The 17,594-nt window shown below is 33.8% G+C and overlaps 2 protein-coding genes across 2 annotated transcripts; one reads left to right on the top strand and one right to left on the bottom strand.

Moving 5' to 3' along the window:
- The first annotated feature begins 3,651 nt into the window (after positions 1-3,651).
- On the top strand, positions 3,652-8,234 carry LOC145214927 (uncharacterized). Its single transcript, XM_080083550.1, has 11 exons — positions 3,652-3,737; positions 3,943-4,017; positions 4,340-4,438; positions 4,779-4,878; positions 5,010-5,094; positions 5,595-5,718; positions 5,982-6,305; positions 6,492-6,659; positions 6,796-6,930; positions 7,172-7,228; positions 7,662-8,234. The coding sequence occupies exons 1-11, from the start codon at positions 3,716-3,718 to the stop codon at positions 7,697-7,699; spliced, it is 1,227 nt and encodes a 408-aa protein (XP_079939676.1). The 5' UTR covers positions 3,652-3,715; the 3' UTR covers positions 7,700-8,234.
- A 3,586-nt stretch (positions 8,235-11,820) lies between these two features.
- LOC145213994 (uncharacterized) lies at positions 11,821-14,589 on the bottom strand. Its single transcript, XM_080082413.1, has 5 exons — positions 14,490-14,589; positions 14,307-14,406; positions 13,986-14,070; positions 13,455-13,473; positions 11,821-12,462 (listed from the first exon to the last, which is right to left on the bottom strand). Exons 1-5 carry the CDS (start codon positions 14,566-14,568, stop codon positions 12,320-12,322), a joined length of 426 nt encoding a protein of 141 aa, XP_079938539.1. The 5' UTR covers positions 14,569-14,589; the 3' UTR covers positions 11,821-12,319.
- Between the last annotated feature and the right edge of the window lie 3,005 nt (positions 14,590-17,594).

Here is a 17,594-nt window from a genome sequence, read left to right as displayed (position 1 = left end):
TTGTACTATGATTTCTTACCATTGGAGTGTTATATTCTCTTACTATTAGAGTGTTATTACGCTGATAAAGGCGGCCTGACGTTGAAACCGAAAACCCATAATTGACTAATACTTTTACAAAGTTTTCTGTTTGAAATAAGGTTGTAACAAAAACTGTTGATGGATCACTTTCATATTGTGATAAGATTTCATCACCGACAAGCTTCGTTCGGTTCACGAGTGCAGGAAAATATGCATACATACAATTGCAAGTTTTTTCCAAATATCCTCCCACAAAAATGCGATTTTTTGCAAAAGTGGATGCAGGTGTGTTACAAATAAGTGATGAGACATTTAACGATCATACCGTTTGCATTTGTTTACCTTTTGCAAACATGGGAATGTTTTCTTTGAGGTAGCTGCTTTTATACCGTCAAACCGCATTTGGTTACGTATTATGCTTGACACGTTTATAATTTTATTGCAGCTCACAGTCTGTCGCATACAATCATAGGAAATGACGAAGATGTAAAGCGTGTACAAACCAACGAAAACATAACGCGGTATATAAAAATCACCTTCATGAACTATACTCTAGCGTTGAACATGGATTTTAAAATTTTAGGTCCAAAATTGCTACCGAACGTATTCCCCGAAAAGTCGATTTGCAACTTTTCGAAAATGACGCAGTAACACCCCTTTCCACTAACTCACATCTACACCACCTGAGCATTATTCATGCAAAAGTCTTTCTTCTTACTTCAAAACGCGACGAACTAAAAGATACTGTCCTTCAGGTAACCTGCACTTGCTGACTTTAACTGGAGTACAGTGCCGGCAAAAAAAAATCTTTACATTTGGTAAGCAAAAAAAAACTTTACATGTAAATTCTGCATAAGTTCTTAGCTTACTGTTTTTGCCAAAAGCATTGTGTTACAAAAACGCTTATAGTTATTTCATCACCTACTGTCTGGCTACACTTCAACTCAAAGCCATTGCTCTGCGTGCCCAGTGTTGCTTTACAGCTTCGTGAATAGTAAGGTCGGTGAAATCACACAATGTTTTGTATTTTCCTAAAGTTTCAAGGTCTTGTAAAAAAAATTTTAAACACGAAAATGGGTCAAAAGAAGATGCAAATGGAAGAACAATCTTGTGCCTTGACTTTGCTAGAGAATAGAGATTCTGTGATTAAGAAAATAAAGGAAAATAAGAAATATTGTGTGATTTTACCGACCTTATTATTCACGAAGCAACACTAGGCACGCAGAGCAATGGCCTTGCTTTGAAGTGTAGCCAGACAGTAGCTTATGACATAACTATAAGCATTTTTGTAACGCAATGCTTTTGGCGGAAACAGTAAGCTAATAACTTTTTGCAGAATTGACATGTAAAGTTTTTTTTTTGCCATTGAATGTAAAGATTTTTTTTGCGGCACTGTAAATCTTCTGTCAGTTTATTGTACAAAAATTAAAAATGTTACTTTGTTTTTAGGTGAGAGATTGTTGGTTGCACGTGGAGTCCAATAAAATTAAAATTGAAATCCCATTGATAAACAGGTAATGATAAAAAACGTGTATTGATCTTTGTGATAAATATGTTAAATGCAATGACGTCAATACCACACAAGCTCTGATTTTCATTCCGTCAATGAAAATTTGCGTTTTCTGTTTAATGGATAAAATGTCGACAAATTAGGAATGTATTTAAACAAAATCATCAAATTAATGTATTTTGTTTCATATGTCAAGTAAGACAAGCTTTAATGACGTATAAATTACTGAATGTCTGCTTCTAATGAACATTGTTTTGTTGTTGCCAGTTCATTACAAATGGAAATTATGGACAAGACTGGGGTCAGTATTCAACCATTTGTTTTCACTCGCACGATGGACACAATCGACGACGTGGCAATCACGTGCACAGCTAACGTCTGTGATTGGTCTACAAATAAACAAAGCGAGGTTAATGTAATAAAGCAATACAATGACAAACTTCTATTAATAAAAACAGCAAATGTACTGTCAAATTTATAGAGCCCTTCCGGCAATTGTATTTTGATACCACGTTACGACGTCCTATACAGGTCGCTCCATAAACTTGGTATTATGCCTGGCAGCAACAGCTTATCAATACACTGTCAAATGCAAAAGATTTACTTCCTGGGTTCCAAAAATCTGTTTGTTTGTTTGTTTGTTTGTTTGTAGAATTTGTGTTACTGGAAATCTGAAATTGTCCAGGCAAGTAAAAACATCACAGAAATCAGTAAGCTCCTGCTTTCCAACACAAGACAATGCAAGGTAACATCGATTTGGTTGTATTGCTTTGACCAGAAATTCAGGCCTAAACAAAAAAAAAAACGATTTTCTGCCAGCTACATAGCAAACATATAAAAATCAAAATTGAAAAAAGAAAAATAAACTCGGAAAAAAAAACAATCTCGAACTTTAGATAGTTTGTGTGTCTGCAACAACTACTTTAAATAAATCTAAATTGTTTTTAGAATAACACGAAAGGTTGTTCCGATCGATGTGAGGCCAGCACAAAAAATGTCACGTGCTTGTGTGAAAAAGGCCGCGTTCTACGCCATGACCGAAAAACTTGCGAGACAGATATCCAAAAAGGCATGTAAAAAGTAGTGCAAATCTCATTTCTTTGCCATTAAGTTTTGTTGGTGGTTCGTTTTGCTGTTATATGGTTCCAAAACCACTGTGAAAAAGTGTTTATCAGTAGTTACCCCCTGAAGGGGACACATCTTGATTTAATTTCTTTTTCTTTTTTCTCCACTGAAGTTTGTCCATTCACTTTTGGCTTGAAATGTTTGATGGATTTGGCTGAAACTTTAACAGATGGTAGATATAGTCATGTAGATGTGCCTTGTTTCTTTTGACTAAATAACCCCAGTATTTACCCCGAAAGCCCTCTAAGTGTAAAACGTTTTTATAGTATCATAAAGGCAACAGAACATATGTTAATATGTGTTTGTGGATTGCTTGGGGGTTGTTTAACATTTATGACGTCAGAAGCGTTGACGAATGTTGCTCAAAACAACTCTACTGGTTAAAATTTAAACATCGGCCTATTTGGATAAATTTTACAGGACTGTAGTTTGGGTCATTGTAGTTTAGTTATTTATTATTTTGGGTGTGAAATCCCATCAGTTACCCCACTAGCCCCCTAAAATGGGTAAACTGTTGTCTAAATTGGTTGAAATTGTGTTTAGAATGCACTTTTTTGAGTTGTCGGTTGATGTGTGTTATCCTGTTGCTTTGCCCCATTCATCTCTAAAATGGGTGAAATGTGAAAACAATGTTATAATTGGATGATATTTGGAAAGTTTGTACATCATATAGTGTGATTATTTTAGCAGAATATTGTTTGCCATGCTTCAGCTTATAACTCCAAACTAAACGATGGTTATCTTGGAATTTGCATTATTTACAACTTTGCATGTTTCGGGACCCATGAGTTCTTGATGGCAAAAAAAAAAAAACAAGTTAAAAAACATTGGGTACAATGGGACCTAATATAGTTATGTTACTGTTTCAAAACTGGTTAGAGTCTATGTACAATGGCAATTTGTGCTAAGCCACCCTTCTAGTTGATTGTTGAATCACATAGTCTAATTTTTACATCCGATTTTAATGTTAGTTTTTGTTTTGTATTTTTAGAAAATCTTGTAAAACTTGAGGTAAAATTCCTTTTACTTATCATTGCTGGTTCTTTTATTCTTTTGTTGATGCTTGTTGTGTCACGGATTGGTAAGTAAATATATGCAATATATATATATATATATATTTATTTTGTACCCAAGTTGCATGTAATAAAAAGACTGCATTTTAAAGCAATGCCATTTTCAATACTGAATTGGGGGCAAGCTTGCACCCAAAACCTAAGAATGTGGTCATTTTTAAATTTAACTGCACGTTTTCGATTTTAAATGTATTTGTTACAATTTAACTGCAGGCACAGCTGGAAGCATTTTGCTTTTAATCCTGTTTTTCATGAAAACAGCCACAGGTTCTACAGATGTTCAGAAAGGTATGGGGCTTCAAACACACAATTAGTGGAAGTTTTATGTTTGTAGACATTAAATTGCCTTCAAATTCGCAATCATGTTAAGTATTGATTGCCCAAAACAGATTTTCATTTATTAACTAATTAGTTGTGGTATACTTTCCTCCTTTCAAACATTAACACATCAAAGAGTACCAAACCAATTGGCAACCTTATAAAGCACATAAAGTATGTGGCAGTAATGCAAAAAATAACAAGTTGTAAAATTTATTATAAGGCATATCAGAAAACTGAAAAAATGCCAACCTTATATTTCTCCAAATAATCTTATCAGTTATTTTTGCAGTGTTTGGCCAACCTCTTGAAGTACAAATTGAAATTGTAAAATTATCATCCAATATTTCTATGCCAAAAGTTGCAATTCGAGCACAGGTGGAAACACAAGGTTTGTTTTGAATTTTGAACATTGTATCTAGAAGACTATAGTAACAAACAGCAATTTTATTTATTATTTCTACTTCTACAGGTCTGATAAGATTAGAAACTGACTTAGAAACTAACATTTTTTTGCACTAAACATCTATAAAAGCTGGATGCCGATATCAAACAAATCAAATTAGGATTGAAACAAATTAGACACTGTAACTTTGTTAAAAAAATGTCCGAAACTGCTGATCAATGTCATAAACAGCTGAGAATGAAAACAAAAACCCCAATTTATAATATTTATGCATCAACTAGGTTTTTTGTTAAATCTTCTTTAATTTTGATAAAAAAAATTGTAGGTATAGATGGTGATGCATGTTCAAAGGATTTGTTATTGAATGATGAACTGCAATATTTGCAAATCAACTTCAATGAGTCATTAGTAACTGCTATTAAATGGTATGATGATGTCATGATTATAAATCCTAATCATATAAAAATGCAATAAGATAATAAGTAAGGAAATTATTGATTTTATAAATTTGTAGATATATAAAAATGCATAGCTAATATTCTATGTAATTATTTAGGTTTGGTGATGACATTGGGCCTTACATTTTAAATCATTCACTAAATGGTAACAATTGGACCCAGTGGTTTAAAAACAATGACACAGTAAGAAGTTTTGAATTTCAACTTATTTATCTCATCAAATTGCTTTGTATGGACTTATATAATACACAGTCGAAATATAAAAACATTTGGTGGTGTAACAAAATTTGTTCTTTGTTATCCGCCTGAATTACCTTTTTATGGCACCTATTGTAAAAAGAAAATAGTTTAGATAAAATATTGCCACATTAAAATGATTTCCAAAACTTTAAATGGGATAGTAAATTTTAAAAGAAACAGAATAAACCAATTATTTTTGCCAATTAATACAGAATAAACCAATTATGTAAACCAATTAATAAACCAATTACAAATGTTGCATTAAAATGCATAAATTTTAACGAAACTTTTTAAAGATTAGTTTGTGAATGCACAATTTCTTAAACCAGCCATCTCTTATTGGCTAACAAATGTTTGAAGGTGCAGTTGTTGATGATTTTGTAGATACAGGATTAGGATCTAAAAAATAGTACCATACCATGTAACAGTTTTGTAATATGTAGATACTTCAGGGTGATGTTCAGTTAATACCTGATCTAATTACTGCAAAGCATGCTCGAATAGTTCCAAGTGATAACACACAATCATCCATTTGCACAACACTTACCTTGTATGGACATCAAAAACGTAAGTATGTTGCTGCGGAAATTTAGTGTTAGTTGCAGTTAAAATGGTTAAACATGCAGAAACAATTATTAATACTATTACATGTCATAAAAGTTAGCAGTTAAAACAAATTTTACTGGTAACAACCAGCGGAATCTGCACAAGTTGCAATGTATGCAGGCTAATCTGTTAGCAGAAGTGGTGCTATTATGCAACATCAATAGAAACACGGAGGTAAACATAAAATATTTTTCTGCTATAACAAGTACAGCTAATATTTTTAGGTGATACATTATTGGAGGTATTTCCGAATAGTAGCAGATGGGCTACAAACTATTCAGGGGTTCTCTATACTGCAAGGTTTAATGCATCAGTTTTCAATTGTGAAGTATTGTGGAAAATTAATAACAATTGTTCCCTACTTGTCAATTGTGGATCGAATAAAACCACAGTTAATTGTGGCATGTTTGAAGCAAATTGCTCAGCTGCTGTTGGAATTTGGCAATCTGTCTTATCTATCATGGACTCACTAACTAAAACATTAAACAAAACTGACATTCAGTTTAAGACATCTGGGAATTCGTGGAAGGAAACAGTATTGGTTTTTGGTGTGTGTGTATTAAATTGTTTTTTATTTTTACTGTAGAACAAGTGACAATTCTCTGATTCAATCATTTGTTAGAAAAAGTTTTAGCAAGTACTTCAATACTTATTTGACTGTTTAAGGAATTTTGGTTTAAATAATTCAGTATTTACTACATTTTTTGTTTTAAACACTTCATATTTATTCTTAGACTGTGGTAATTCCTCACTACCTGGAGTTCTACATGATGTTCCACCTAAAAAAGGTTACCTTACTACACATACATTTTCATGTGTTACTCCTGATTACATTCACGCCACTTCTACTGCTGTTTGTCAAGCAAATGCTACATGGAACTTGATATTATTTTGTAAAAAAAGTAGGTTTTTGGTTTTGTTTTTGCAAACCTTTTTCAAATTTGTTGTAATTCTATAAAATTGAGTTAGCTGTTTCAGTCCTGTCTTGACTACTTTGTACTTGTGCTTATTTAGTTATAATCTGCACTGCTTATTTAGATTCTTTCGAATTATCTGGTGGTGAAATAGCTGGAATTATTGTTGCTGTACTTTTGGCTTTATGTGCTGTGGGTATTATTGCCTATGTGGTCTATTCAGATCAAAATAGGTGCAGAAATCAATGCAAGACAACAGGTGAATTCATAAATAAACTTTAGAAAGATATGATGACATAACATGTGTTTTATGTTCACATGTGTCCTTTAACATGTTTCAATTAATTTGCATTGGCAAATGTAGACAAGCATCAGATTGTAAAACACTATAAGCACCAAGCGAGATTATTCTGTTCATGTAGATATTATTACTGGTTATAAACAAACTAAACATGACTTGTTGTATCGCAAGTTTTATTATCAAGTAATATTTTAAGCAGACCAGACGTCCAGTCAAGAAACAATACCGGAGCTGGAATCATTGTGTGGAAAACCAAGTAATATGTTTTATTTTACTGATGATAAAAAACCCACATTGCAGTTCCTAATAAGATCTTAGTTCAATTAGTATCAATTCAATTTCAAATAAAGAATTGAATTGAAATAGTATCACTTTTGCTAATGCTTTTTTAGTTCTCACTTCTATGTAGTGTTGTTTGACTCTAGGCACATACAAAAATATTTTTTTACATGATATTAAAGTTGAGTTGAGTATTTCTCTAGATAAATGAATTATAATTCCAAAAAATTACCTAAACTTGTATTGGTGATTAGTTGCAATTTTTGTATTGCTGAGCAAACATTACAACATAAAGGCTGAAACAAAATCTTTTAAAATAAATAGATATGGCCTTGATAACTTAAATTGATTAACAAAACATTGATTAACAAGTAAAGATTAATGTTATAACCAATTGATTAAAATTACAGATGAACAATCGGATGACCCACAGCACGATCAAAACTGATTTAACTTTATGATGGTGTGCTTGTCTGGACATAACTGTACCAAATTGAATATATATATATATACATTATTCTTGTTTGTGTATGTGTGATTTTATTAGCCTATGTAGTAAATTGACACCATTGTCAGGAGTGTGTGTTTTAGTGTTGGGAACATGGTACTGAAATAACGTAAGACAACATTTATTGCAAGTTGCATTATCCTACGTTAAATATAACATTTAAATAAAATAGTTTGTGAGGTTAAGAAACACTGACAATGAATATAAATAACTAAAATCGTTTTGAAAGCAAATGTAATTGTTTGTCATTTATGTGCCAACATAAGTATATTTATCTGTGAGATTTCTGTTCTGTAGTGCTTAAAACTTTGTTTCGTTTCAAAAAGTTTTTCTTTACACATTTCCAGGGTAGCTAATGTTGCACAACTGTACTAATTTATGTATATGATATAAATTGTCAAAGTGGACTGGGGCTTTCTGAATTACAATGTTTATATTAGCCTATGTTTAAATAAAATTTTACTTGCATTGACAAGACCATTAAAAAAATGTAGAAAAGTTTAGACAGTACAAAATATTATCAAAAAATGCAACATACAGCTACAAAACAAAATGAAGGTTACACTTTTTTTTCATTTGCAAAAACAATTACAATATTTTCAGGCATCTGTAACTTTTGCTACATGAAATAGGCAGACAAATATTAGTATTTGCTATTCCCCGAAAAGTGATCACACTCTGATCCTTAAACAGATTTTTTTTTACTTTATGACTTCTCTTAGATACTTGGTTAACTGTGTGCTGTCTGAAACCCATGAACTGTCTTACTTTTAGTCAATGAACATATAAGTCATGTGTTAAAAAGTACTAATGATTAACAACAGGTAACAGTTTGAAGCAATTCATACTTAATTATTTACAAACAGTGATGCTGTGATGTGATATTTTCATTTTTTCAATATATAATACCATTGATAAGCTGCAGAGAGTGCACACTGTTTCGAGCCATAAGGTCTCATCAGTGCAGCTGGTGACGAGAGATCGGCCGTATTGGCTAGTGTAGCCATCCAACGGCACTCCAGTTTGTGGTGAGCAACAGGGTGCAACCCCATGCATCACCTAGTCTGTGCGATGCCACTAGCCAATACGGCCGATCTCTCGTCACCAGCTGCACTGATGAGACCTTATAGGTCGAAACAGTGTGCACTGTCTGCAGCTTATCATTTATTGGCTCTATATGCTTTTACATAATACCATTGAATATCGGAATCACTCGGATAATTTATCAGAATCACTCCTTAAGTAATACAAGAATTTACAGTAAATTGCCCAATTTTTGTTGCAATGCTTCTTGGGTGAGTTTCTTATTTATAAATATTCATGTCACAAAACTGTTGCTAATGTGTTCAATTTAGTTGATTTTTCACTTACACTGAGGTTACTGCATAGGAAAAAATAATTTGAAATTAGGTAAAAAACTTTGGTACACACAGACACAAAAATACAGTTTAATTAGGAAACTGCCATTAAAGTTGCATAAAACCTACTTTGTAACGATAAAAAAAAGTTTTGTCGAAACACATGAATAACAAAATGAATATGTTTAGGTTAAGGTAAAAAAATTTAAGTAATCATTAATTATGGGTCCCCTTCCCTGAAGGGGACACATATTGATTTTACTCAAAATGTTTTTTTCTTTATTTCTTTTTTTTCTTTTTCTTTTTTTTCTTTTTTTTTCTTTTTTTTCTTTTTTTTTCTTCTACCCAAAGTTTGTCCGACTCGTTTTTCTATCAAATCCTTGATGGATTTGGATGAAATTTACACAGATGATAGATGTAGTTATGTAGATGTGCATCCCACTTTGTTTTTGTTGATAACCCCAGTATTTACCCCGCTAGCCCCCTAAAATGGGTATTTTTTACCAAAAGTTTGTCCGAGTCGTTTTTCCATCAAATGTTTAATGAATTTGGCTGAAATTTACACAGATGGTAGATGTAGTTATGTAGATGTGCATCCCACTTTGTTTTTGTTGATAACCCCAGTATTTACCCGCTAGCCCCCTAAAATAGGTATTTTCCCCCGAAGATTGTCCGACTCGTTTTTTTATCAAATGTTTGATGGATTCGGCTGAAATTTACACAGATGGTAGATGTAGTTATGTAGATGTGCATCCCACTTTGTTTTTGTTGATAACCCCAGTATTTACCCCGCTAGCCCCCCAAAACGTTTCCCCCCCCCCCCCCCCGAAGTTTGTCTGACTCGTTTTGCCATCAAATGCTTGATGGATGTGCCTGAAACTTATACAGATGGTAGATGTAGTTATGTAGATGTGCATCCCACTTTGTTTTTGTTGATAATCCCAGTATTTACCCCACTAGCCCCCTAAAACGTTTTTTCCCCCGAAGTTTGTCTGACTCGTTTTTCTATCAAATGCTTGATGAATGTGGCTGAAACTTATGCAGATGGTAGATATAGTTGTGTAGATGTGCATCCCACTTTGTTTGTCCGGAAAAATACAAGTATTTACCCCGCTAGCCCCCTAAAAAGGGTGAGTTAGTAAACAATGTCAGAATTGGCTAAAATTTGGATAGCTTGTAAAGTATGCCAATTATCGTTATTTCGCTATTTCAGTTCGGGGGTTGTTAACAGCCCTTTGACGTCAGAAACATTAACGGTTGTTGCTCAAAACACCTCTAGTGGTTGAAATTTTAAATTTCGGCAGATTGGACTGAAATTTTGCAGTACTATTGATTGAGTCATTGTGGTTTCCTACTTTTAAGTTTGTGTGTGTGTGGAACCTCAATTAGTTATCCTACTAGCCCCCTAAAATGAGGTTTTTAATTTATATAGTTTTTACTCCATATAGCATATTTAGATATGCACAGTACCAATCACTGTGTTTCTCTTCACAATACCAAACTTACTCATATATTGAATTGCATTATTTTCTACTTTGCATGTGTGGGGACCCATGAGTTTTTGCCTGCAGAAACAACCAAGGTTATAAAAGACGGTGGCTAATATGCGACCCAATACAAAATAAGCATAGGAAATATATTTATGTTTCAAAATAGAGCATAGTGTATGTGCAAGGGCAATATGTGCTAAGCCACCCTTCTAGTTCATGAAAAGTTTCGGGTAGCCTAAAACCCCAAATATAAAATGAATGGTTTACCTAATAAGTTATAAAGTCATGACTAGCCTACTAATTCGGCGTTTCTACTCAGTCTTTAAGGCATAAAAGATAAGCAAGCGGTAATATTAGCGGATAGATCAGCACAACCGTGTTTTCACAACCAGTAGACTTGTTAATTGGTCAAATTAAATTAAAGGCCATTTGCTGCACAGTTCTTTTAATGTCAATATTCACATGAAACTTAGACAACACATGTTGCAGTGCTCATTGCATTTTTATTCATTGCCATCATTTGATTTAGTGAATGGATTTGATTTAGTGAATGGTGTTGCAAGCAATGTAGTTATCATAAAGCATTTGGTTGACAAATACTTACAATTATTTTTGCACTTTTTCCTGTATAAAAGTCCAATTATGATGGTAATGACCACTACACACACGACAACAGCCACAGGAATAATTATTCCAGCTAAGGCACCTTCAGTACTGTGAGGCAGATTTGGTTGATCTGTAACAGATTCAGACAAATACACTTCACACAAAATATAGATCAAGCAAAATTCAGTGTTTCTGATCCATCATTATTGTATCACTTCAAGTCTTGCAAGCAAACTATTTTTGAACCAACTTTTACAGCTACCTTATAACAAACATGCAATTAAATACTTATACTGTTTACATTTGGCATTTTCTTCACAGAATGATGTCAAGTTCCATGTAGCATTTGCTTGACACACAGCGACAGCAGTGGCTGGTAGATAAACCGGTGTAATACAAGAAAATGTATGTGTACTGAGGTAACCCTTGTTAGTTGGAACATCCTGAACAACTCCATTCAATGAAACATTTCTGCAATCTGAAAACAATAGTTCACTTATGCCTAAGAAGCACCAACAATGCCACTGGTGTATGTCTTTACAAAGAAACATTAAAAAATCAAAATACTTTTTAATTTTAAATGCAACATATTCCTGGTATAGTCTAGTATTGTCTGCACCACTATGTTAATACTATGTCACATCTGTTTTTTAAGACACATTTTAGTTTGCCTGATCAAACACACCAGCTATCAGCAAAAAGGTCACACACACTCACACAAACTGATATAATCCAGCTGTGAAAAACTTAATTTCCCAATTATTATATTTTTTAGTTAAAGGCTTATTGGCAGTTAGGATTGATTCCAAAGATTTTCCAGTGGAAAAACAGTTTGCTTCAAAAAATGTCTTGTTGTGGTGAAGTTTTATTGGATTCACAGACAACAAGTGCAAACTCGTTGTTTATGTTCCATAAGGATGTATTACTGCTTGATGGATTAAACTTTGCAGTATATAGTTTACCAGAAAAGTTTGTGGCCCATGTACTAGAATTTGGATACATTCCCAAAAACTCACCTAAAACAAAGCACTTTCAACAGTATTCATATTTATTGCTCTTTTTATTAAGAAAAGGTCATCAACAAAACATAAAGAATTAAGAGCATACTAGCAAGTGTCAATCATATTCCAAACCATGTACTTACGTGACTTGCAACCATACAGTTTAACCATTGCAAAAACAACCCATTGTATGGTGGAAACTGGGATTATTCGGATGTAATTTGCAATGATCGGAAAAGGCATTAGATCAGGGGTTCTTAAACTTTTTCGGTCGCGCCCCACTTTACACTAATTATTTATTCTCACGCCCCCCCCCCCCCTAAAAAACGTTAGCACTAATAATGCTTGTCTTGTTTTTTGGAAACAACATACATGGTAGGTCCGCTTTAAGCTACTGTCAAGTTAGTTCCGACCGTTGGAAAAAGCCACTTCAACACTGATAAGTTGCGAAAAAAATGTTTTTTTAATCGTTCGCACAGAGCCAATATTCTTTTAAACTACGCATATGTTGCCCAGAAATTGTTGATTCACTCAAAGTCAGGGCAATCTCTAATGCGAAATTGCGAACAAAGAAAGAATGTACAGCTGACTATATAGTACAGGGGTCACCAAACTACGGCCCGCAAGGTCATTTCATCCGGCTCGCGACCCAATTTTTGGATTGCCAAATCGTATTGATAACTTTGTTACCGACAAAACTTAATCTAATCCTTACGAAAGTGAACTGTAAAATTAATATTACCGACTCTCAAAGGATTGCAACGCCCAGGATTGATCCAAACCCAGTTTATTACGTCACACACTAAACAAAAAGTGTTAATTGTGCGCAAACAATTGCCTTATTGTGTCACTTGTGACGTAATATACAAGCATTCCTTGTAAGATGACACTGACTATTCAATTTAACAGATTTTAAATGGGATTTTAAAAAGACCATATCTTGGCGCCCATATAAAAATCGCCTCTTGGGCTAAGTTTGAGAAGACGGCACTAGGGCATGTAAACTATGCGGCGGCCCGCAGTGGGAAAAGTTTGGTTAATACAATTGGACATCCATTTCAGCGTAATGAAGCGTTTATACTTTAAACAATAAGTGCGAAATCAGCGCCGACATAATTCCAATGCATTAATTTACAATTGTTTAAAACTTTGCTGCCAGATTGTGCTGCGCCCCCCTTGCGAACCCTTCACGCCCCCCTAGGGGGGCGCGCCCCCCAGTTTAAGAACCCCTGCATTAGATGCAAATTACCTTTAAATACCTACAAATTTCAAAACCATTAGCAATTTGTAACTTTTTACATACGAACGTGTTTTACTATATTACCACTAAAATTTGCATAGATAAGGTCACACATTTGATAGCTTTTGAGAAACTAATTGTTTTCACGCATAGAAAAATATGTAAAGGCACAAAAGCATTATTATTTTTTTTAATATTATACAAACAGGTCAAAAGTTAGTACTGCATGGCCAAACAGAGCAACTAGCATAAATCAATGTCATGTGCTATATAGTGTACGAATTCTTTAGCTTATTCTGATTTAAACACTGATTAAAATTTAGTTTACATTTTGAAATAATTGCCTTTTTGAACATAGTTTTACTATGAAACTAAATTTCTAACGCAGCTTTAATCCTAACTTTATGCCAAAAGTGTACAAATTAACTTGTGGAAAACAAATATGTGTATAGAGACAGCATGCATAAGAACACAATCAAGATTTAATTTCTTTTAGAAAATAGGTGTTTCCTTATAACACAGCACATTTACCTTGTCTTTGTATCTGGACCACATTGTCCAATTTTTACCATCAATAGAATGGTTTACTTTATAATCACCAATGTCTTTACCAAACCTTAACATATAACATGCAGCATCAGTCATAAAAAAACAAAACAAATCTTTAACAAAAAAAGATGTTGTTTTTGTCATATCTTGGGCAATATACTAATAATTTTTATGCAAGTAAGATTCATGTCAGTATTTTGGCGAAATACATTCTAACATTTACAGTTACCATTTATTATTTAGCCCTTTTTTGCCTTTTCTAATGTCACACACTAAAAAGCAGATTTTCTGAGCTATTCCTACCATTTTATAGCAGTAACAAGTGATTTGTTGACATAGATTTGCAAAAAATGCAGTTCACGGTTCAATTGAAAACCATTCAAACATGATGGCCCCCTTTTACCTTTGAAAATAAAACAACATTTACATACAAACACTTTCCTTGATTTAGATGCAATCTTTTACAAATTATAACTTTTGACCAACCTTTGGAGTCAGCTTGTCTATGGGATGCAATTTCTTGTATGGGTGTTTGAGGTATACAGTTTACCACTTTTGTCCGCATGACTAGTTTTTGCTCACACACTGCCACAGACAAAAAGTAAAATTAGTAGTTCACACAACTAAAAATACACCACCAAAATGAATGACAAGCAAATGTGGACAAAAAACACTAAAAACTTTAAATTGTAAACTAAATAGTTCATTGCAAACTTATACTAGGTTTTATTTTTGTTTCATTTGTATCTTACTAAAATGAACTTAAATGACTTTTCATTTTAGTTCTTCATGGGCAGAAAAAGTTGAATGGACACCCCTTATAACGTTTTACCATATCTTTTCAGATGTATCACATATTAGCCACTCAAATACATCATAAGAAAAAAGTTTCAAGCTAAACAAGCTTCAAAATCGTTTTTTTTTATGTTAGTAGTGCTGATGGTTAGAACCTCCCTTATTACTCACACGACAGTTTTCGCCAGGTGCTAACACTCCATCAACCAAAGCAATTGTCATATATTTGCTTCCTAGGAAAGTAACCTGTTTAGTGGAGGAAATACCATAGATCAGTCGAATAAACGAACTGCGGATTTGACCTGTGTGAAAAGCAAGAGTCAGACAGTATTGTTGAAGAAATTAGCGTTTTCTATAATTGCCTTGAGCGTTGTCAGTATGCGAAACAAGGAGAAAGTAAACACGTTTTCAAAGAAATACTTTGTTAAAAGAAACTTTTTTCGAACACGTAACTTGGATTACCAGGAAAAATGCCAAAGACACTGCTTTGAAAATTTGTAATGTGCTACCCTGCGTATCACAGGGCTTGTAGTGAATATCTGCACACTGAGTACAGGAATATTTAGGCGTAAATGCACCTGTACAGAGGCCAAAATGTGCAGGTCAAACTGTGCGCAAATCTACACTTGCACTTTTTCGAGCAGACAGTGCAAATAACGCTCGCACTCCTGTATCACTAAAAGGGAAAAAATCAGATAACGGCAACCTTTACAATCGCTTAGTGGCGACCTTACAAATCTTATTACTACATTGATTTTTGCATGCAAAGGGACGTGTTTTATTTATAGTTGCGGAAAGGTTTGGAAAAAATCTGCTTTTCTCTGTGCTTGACACTCACAGTTTTCGGTTCTGATCGGAGGACCAGCATTGCACGACGATGACAATGACAAAAAGAACAAAACGACCAGCGCGACTTTTTGATTTTCTGTGCAAAATAAGAAGTTGAAAACATGCAAGTTCAAACAGCGAATATCGAAATAAAACTTAAACCAAACTATCTACAACGGTTGACCGGTTTAGCGGCTACTACCGGCCAAAGCCGTACAGGCAAATTTACGAGTTTTACACGTATTTAAAAACATTGTCTTCCAACCTTAATGCCCAATGCAGTCTCCATTGCAGATGGTTATTTCGTCCACCAATACTCTACATATCAGAACGCATAAAATATATACGGATTCCTAATTAAATGTTAGAAAGTTACCTTTACTCTGTCTATGAATCCAATGTATCAATAGATAGAAAAGTGATAGATCATAAATGCGGATGTTTGGTTTAAGTGTATTGTACACTTTTCTCCACACTGTAAAAAATAAAACGTTTTTTTTTTAATTGTTTCAGGGCCTTTTTAAATATTTTTGTTCTGCAAACAATCTTAATGAGTTGAACTTTATTACATTGAGCGATCACGTCTTTGTACTTTTTTTCTGTTCACACCTTTATTTAACTTTGTCTTACTGGAGTTAGTTTTGGTGTACGTGTATTTTTCAAGTGATGTAAAACGAAGGCAATCGGTAGAAGACGAAGTTTGGTAACAGTGCACAAGAGATGTCTCTGCAGATTTCAATTTGACCTAATAAAAAGTATTTGTGGTTAAAAATGCTTAAAATTGTATTTTTCATTAGTTGTAAACCCGATGACATGTAAGAAATCAATCTTTTGCCGAAGACTGGCTAATACTGGGCGAAATTCACGTGGTGCTGCGAAAGTATCAATAAATCAAGGACAACTCCCTCACCCTAAGACGCCATCCCAAGAACTAAGTAAACACATTTAGTACTACACTTGAAACTCCTGGAAGCCACAGTTAAATATTTGCGAGTTTGTACCCCGCGAACATCGTTTCACCACAGCCGATAAAACAGGTATTTATCACGTCACCATGCAAACTCGCTTGTTCCGATGGTGGGCGAAAACAAAAGCAAAAAATATAAGTTCTTGAAAAACAAATATAGTATTTTGTTTGGCACCACACCAACTAAAAGAAAAAAATGATAAATGTGCTACCTGGTGGACAAAACGCTTATTCAGTATTTTCTAAAAGTTATTTATTACCCATTCAAACTTATCAAGAATTCTTAAAGTAAGTTTGTTATTGCAAAACTTTATAAGTCATTGTCAATAGGTTTTCAGCAAGCACAATTTAAATTTGCTTGGTTTATAGTTATACTTGTTACGAATTATCCTTCCCACTAACTCATAAACCCTAAAATCGCTTGTCCAGAAATTATTTTGTTAACTCCAAGCAATCGCAATACACAGTCTATATTTAACAAACTGTACGTACCGTGTAATTATCGTCGGATGACAAGCTCTTTTCAAGTACAGCAACTACCTGACGTTTGTTTCCTGCATGTGCAAGATGATGGCACAAAGTTGTATCCAAATCATCACGACGAATTGAACAACTGTTAATTTGACCTGTAATATGATAAAGTTCAAAAGCAGGCAAAGCATGATACACTGACATTCTGTCATATAATTTTTTTCTGAACAGCAAACATTCTATTTTTTAACTGCCTTTTCATCACACAAAAAAGATTTCTGCGGTTAGGATATCGTCAGTTAGCGAAACTATGAGCTTCGCGTGCTCAAAAAAAAAAAAAAAAAAACTTTATGCCTTACAAACAAGAAGCCACCTAATAATTCCTACATATTTTTTTATGTTTGCTTTCGTTCTTACGTACGCACCGTCTTCAGCATTGACTATAACTGGATGATTTATGCATATCGCCACTCCAAGAGATATAAAAATCCATAAGCAAGTATGTTTCATTGTTACGCCTTGCAGTTTAG

This window comes from Phallusia mammillata, chromosome 2, assembly GCF_965637545.1.
Source record: "Phallusia mammillata chromosome 2, kaPhaMamm4.hap1.1, whole genome shotgun sequence".
Classification (NCBI taxonomy): Eukaryota; Metazoa; Chordata; class Ascidiacea; order Phlebobranchia; family Ascidiidae; genus Phallusia; species Phallusia mammillata.
This window is presented reverse-complemented; position numbering and strand designations above follow the sequence as displayed.

Coding starts and splice junctions, on each gene's coding strand:
- LOC145214927 (XM_080083550.1), top strand. CDS start 3,716: ATGCTTGTTGTGTCACGGATTG. Junction 4,879..5,009: donor TTAGTAACTGCTATTAAATG/GTATGATGATGT, acceptor GTAATTATTTAG/GTTTGGTGATGACATTGGGC. Junction 6,306..6,491: donor GGAAACAGTATTGGTTTTTG/GTGTGTGTGTAT, acceptor ATTTATTCTTAG/ACTGTGGTAATTCCTCACTA.
- LOC145213994 (XM_080082413.1), bottom strand. CDS start 14,568: ATGCGGACAAAAGTGGTAAACTGTATACCTCAAACACCCATACAAGAA. Junction 14,407..14,489: donor TAGACAAGCTGACTCCAAAG/GTTGGTCAAAAG, acceptor TTATTTTCAAAG/GTAAAAGGGGGCCATCATGT. Junction 14,071..14,306: donor CTTGTTACTGCTATAAAATG/GTAGGAATAGCT, acceptor TTATATGTTAAG/GTTTGGTAAAGACATTGGTG.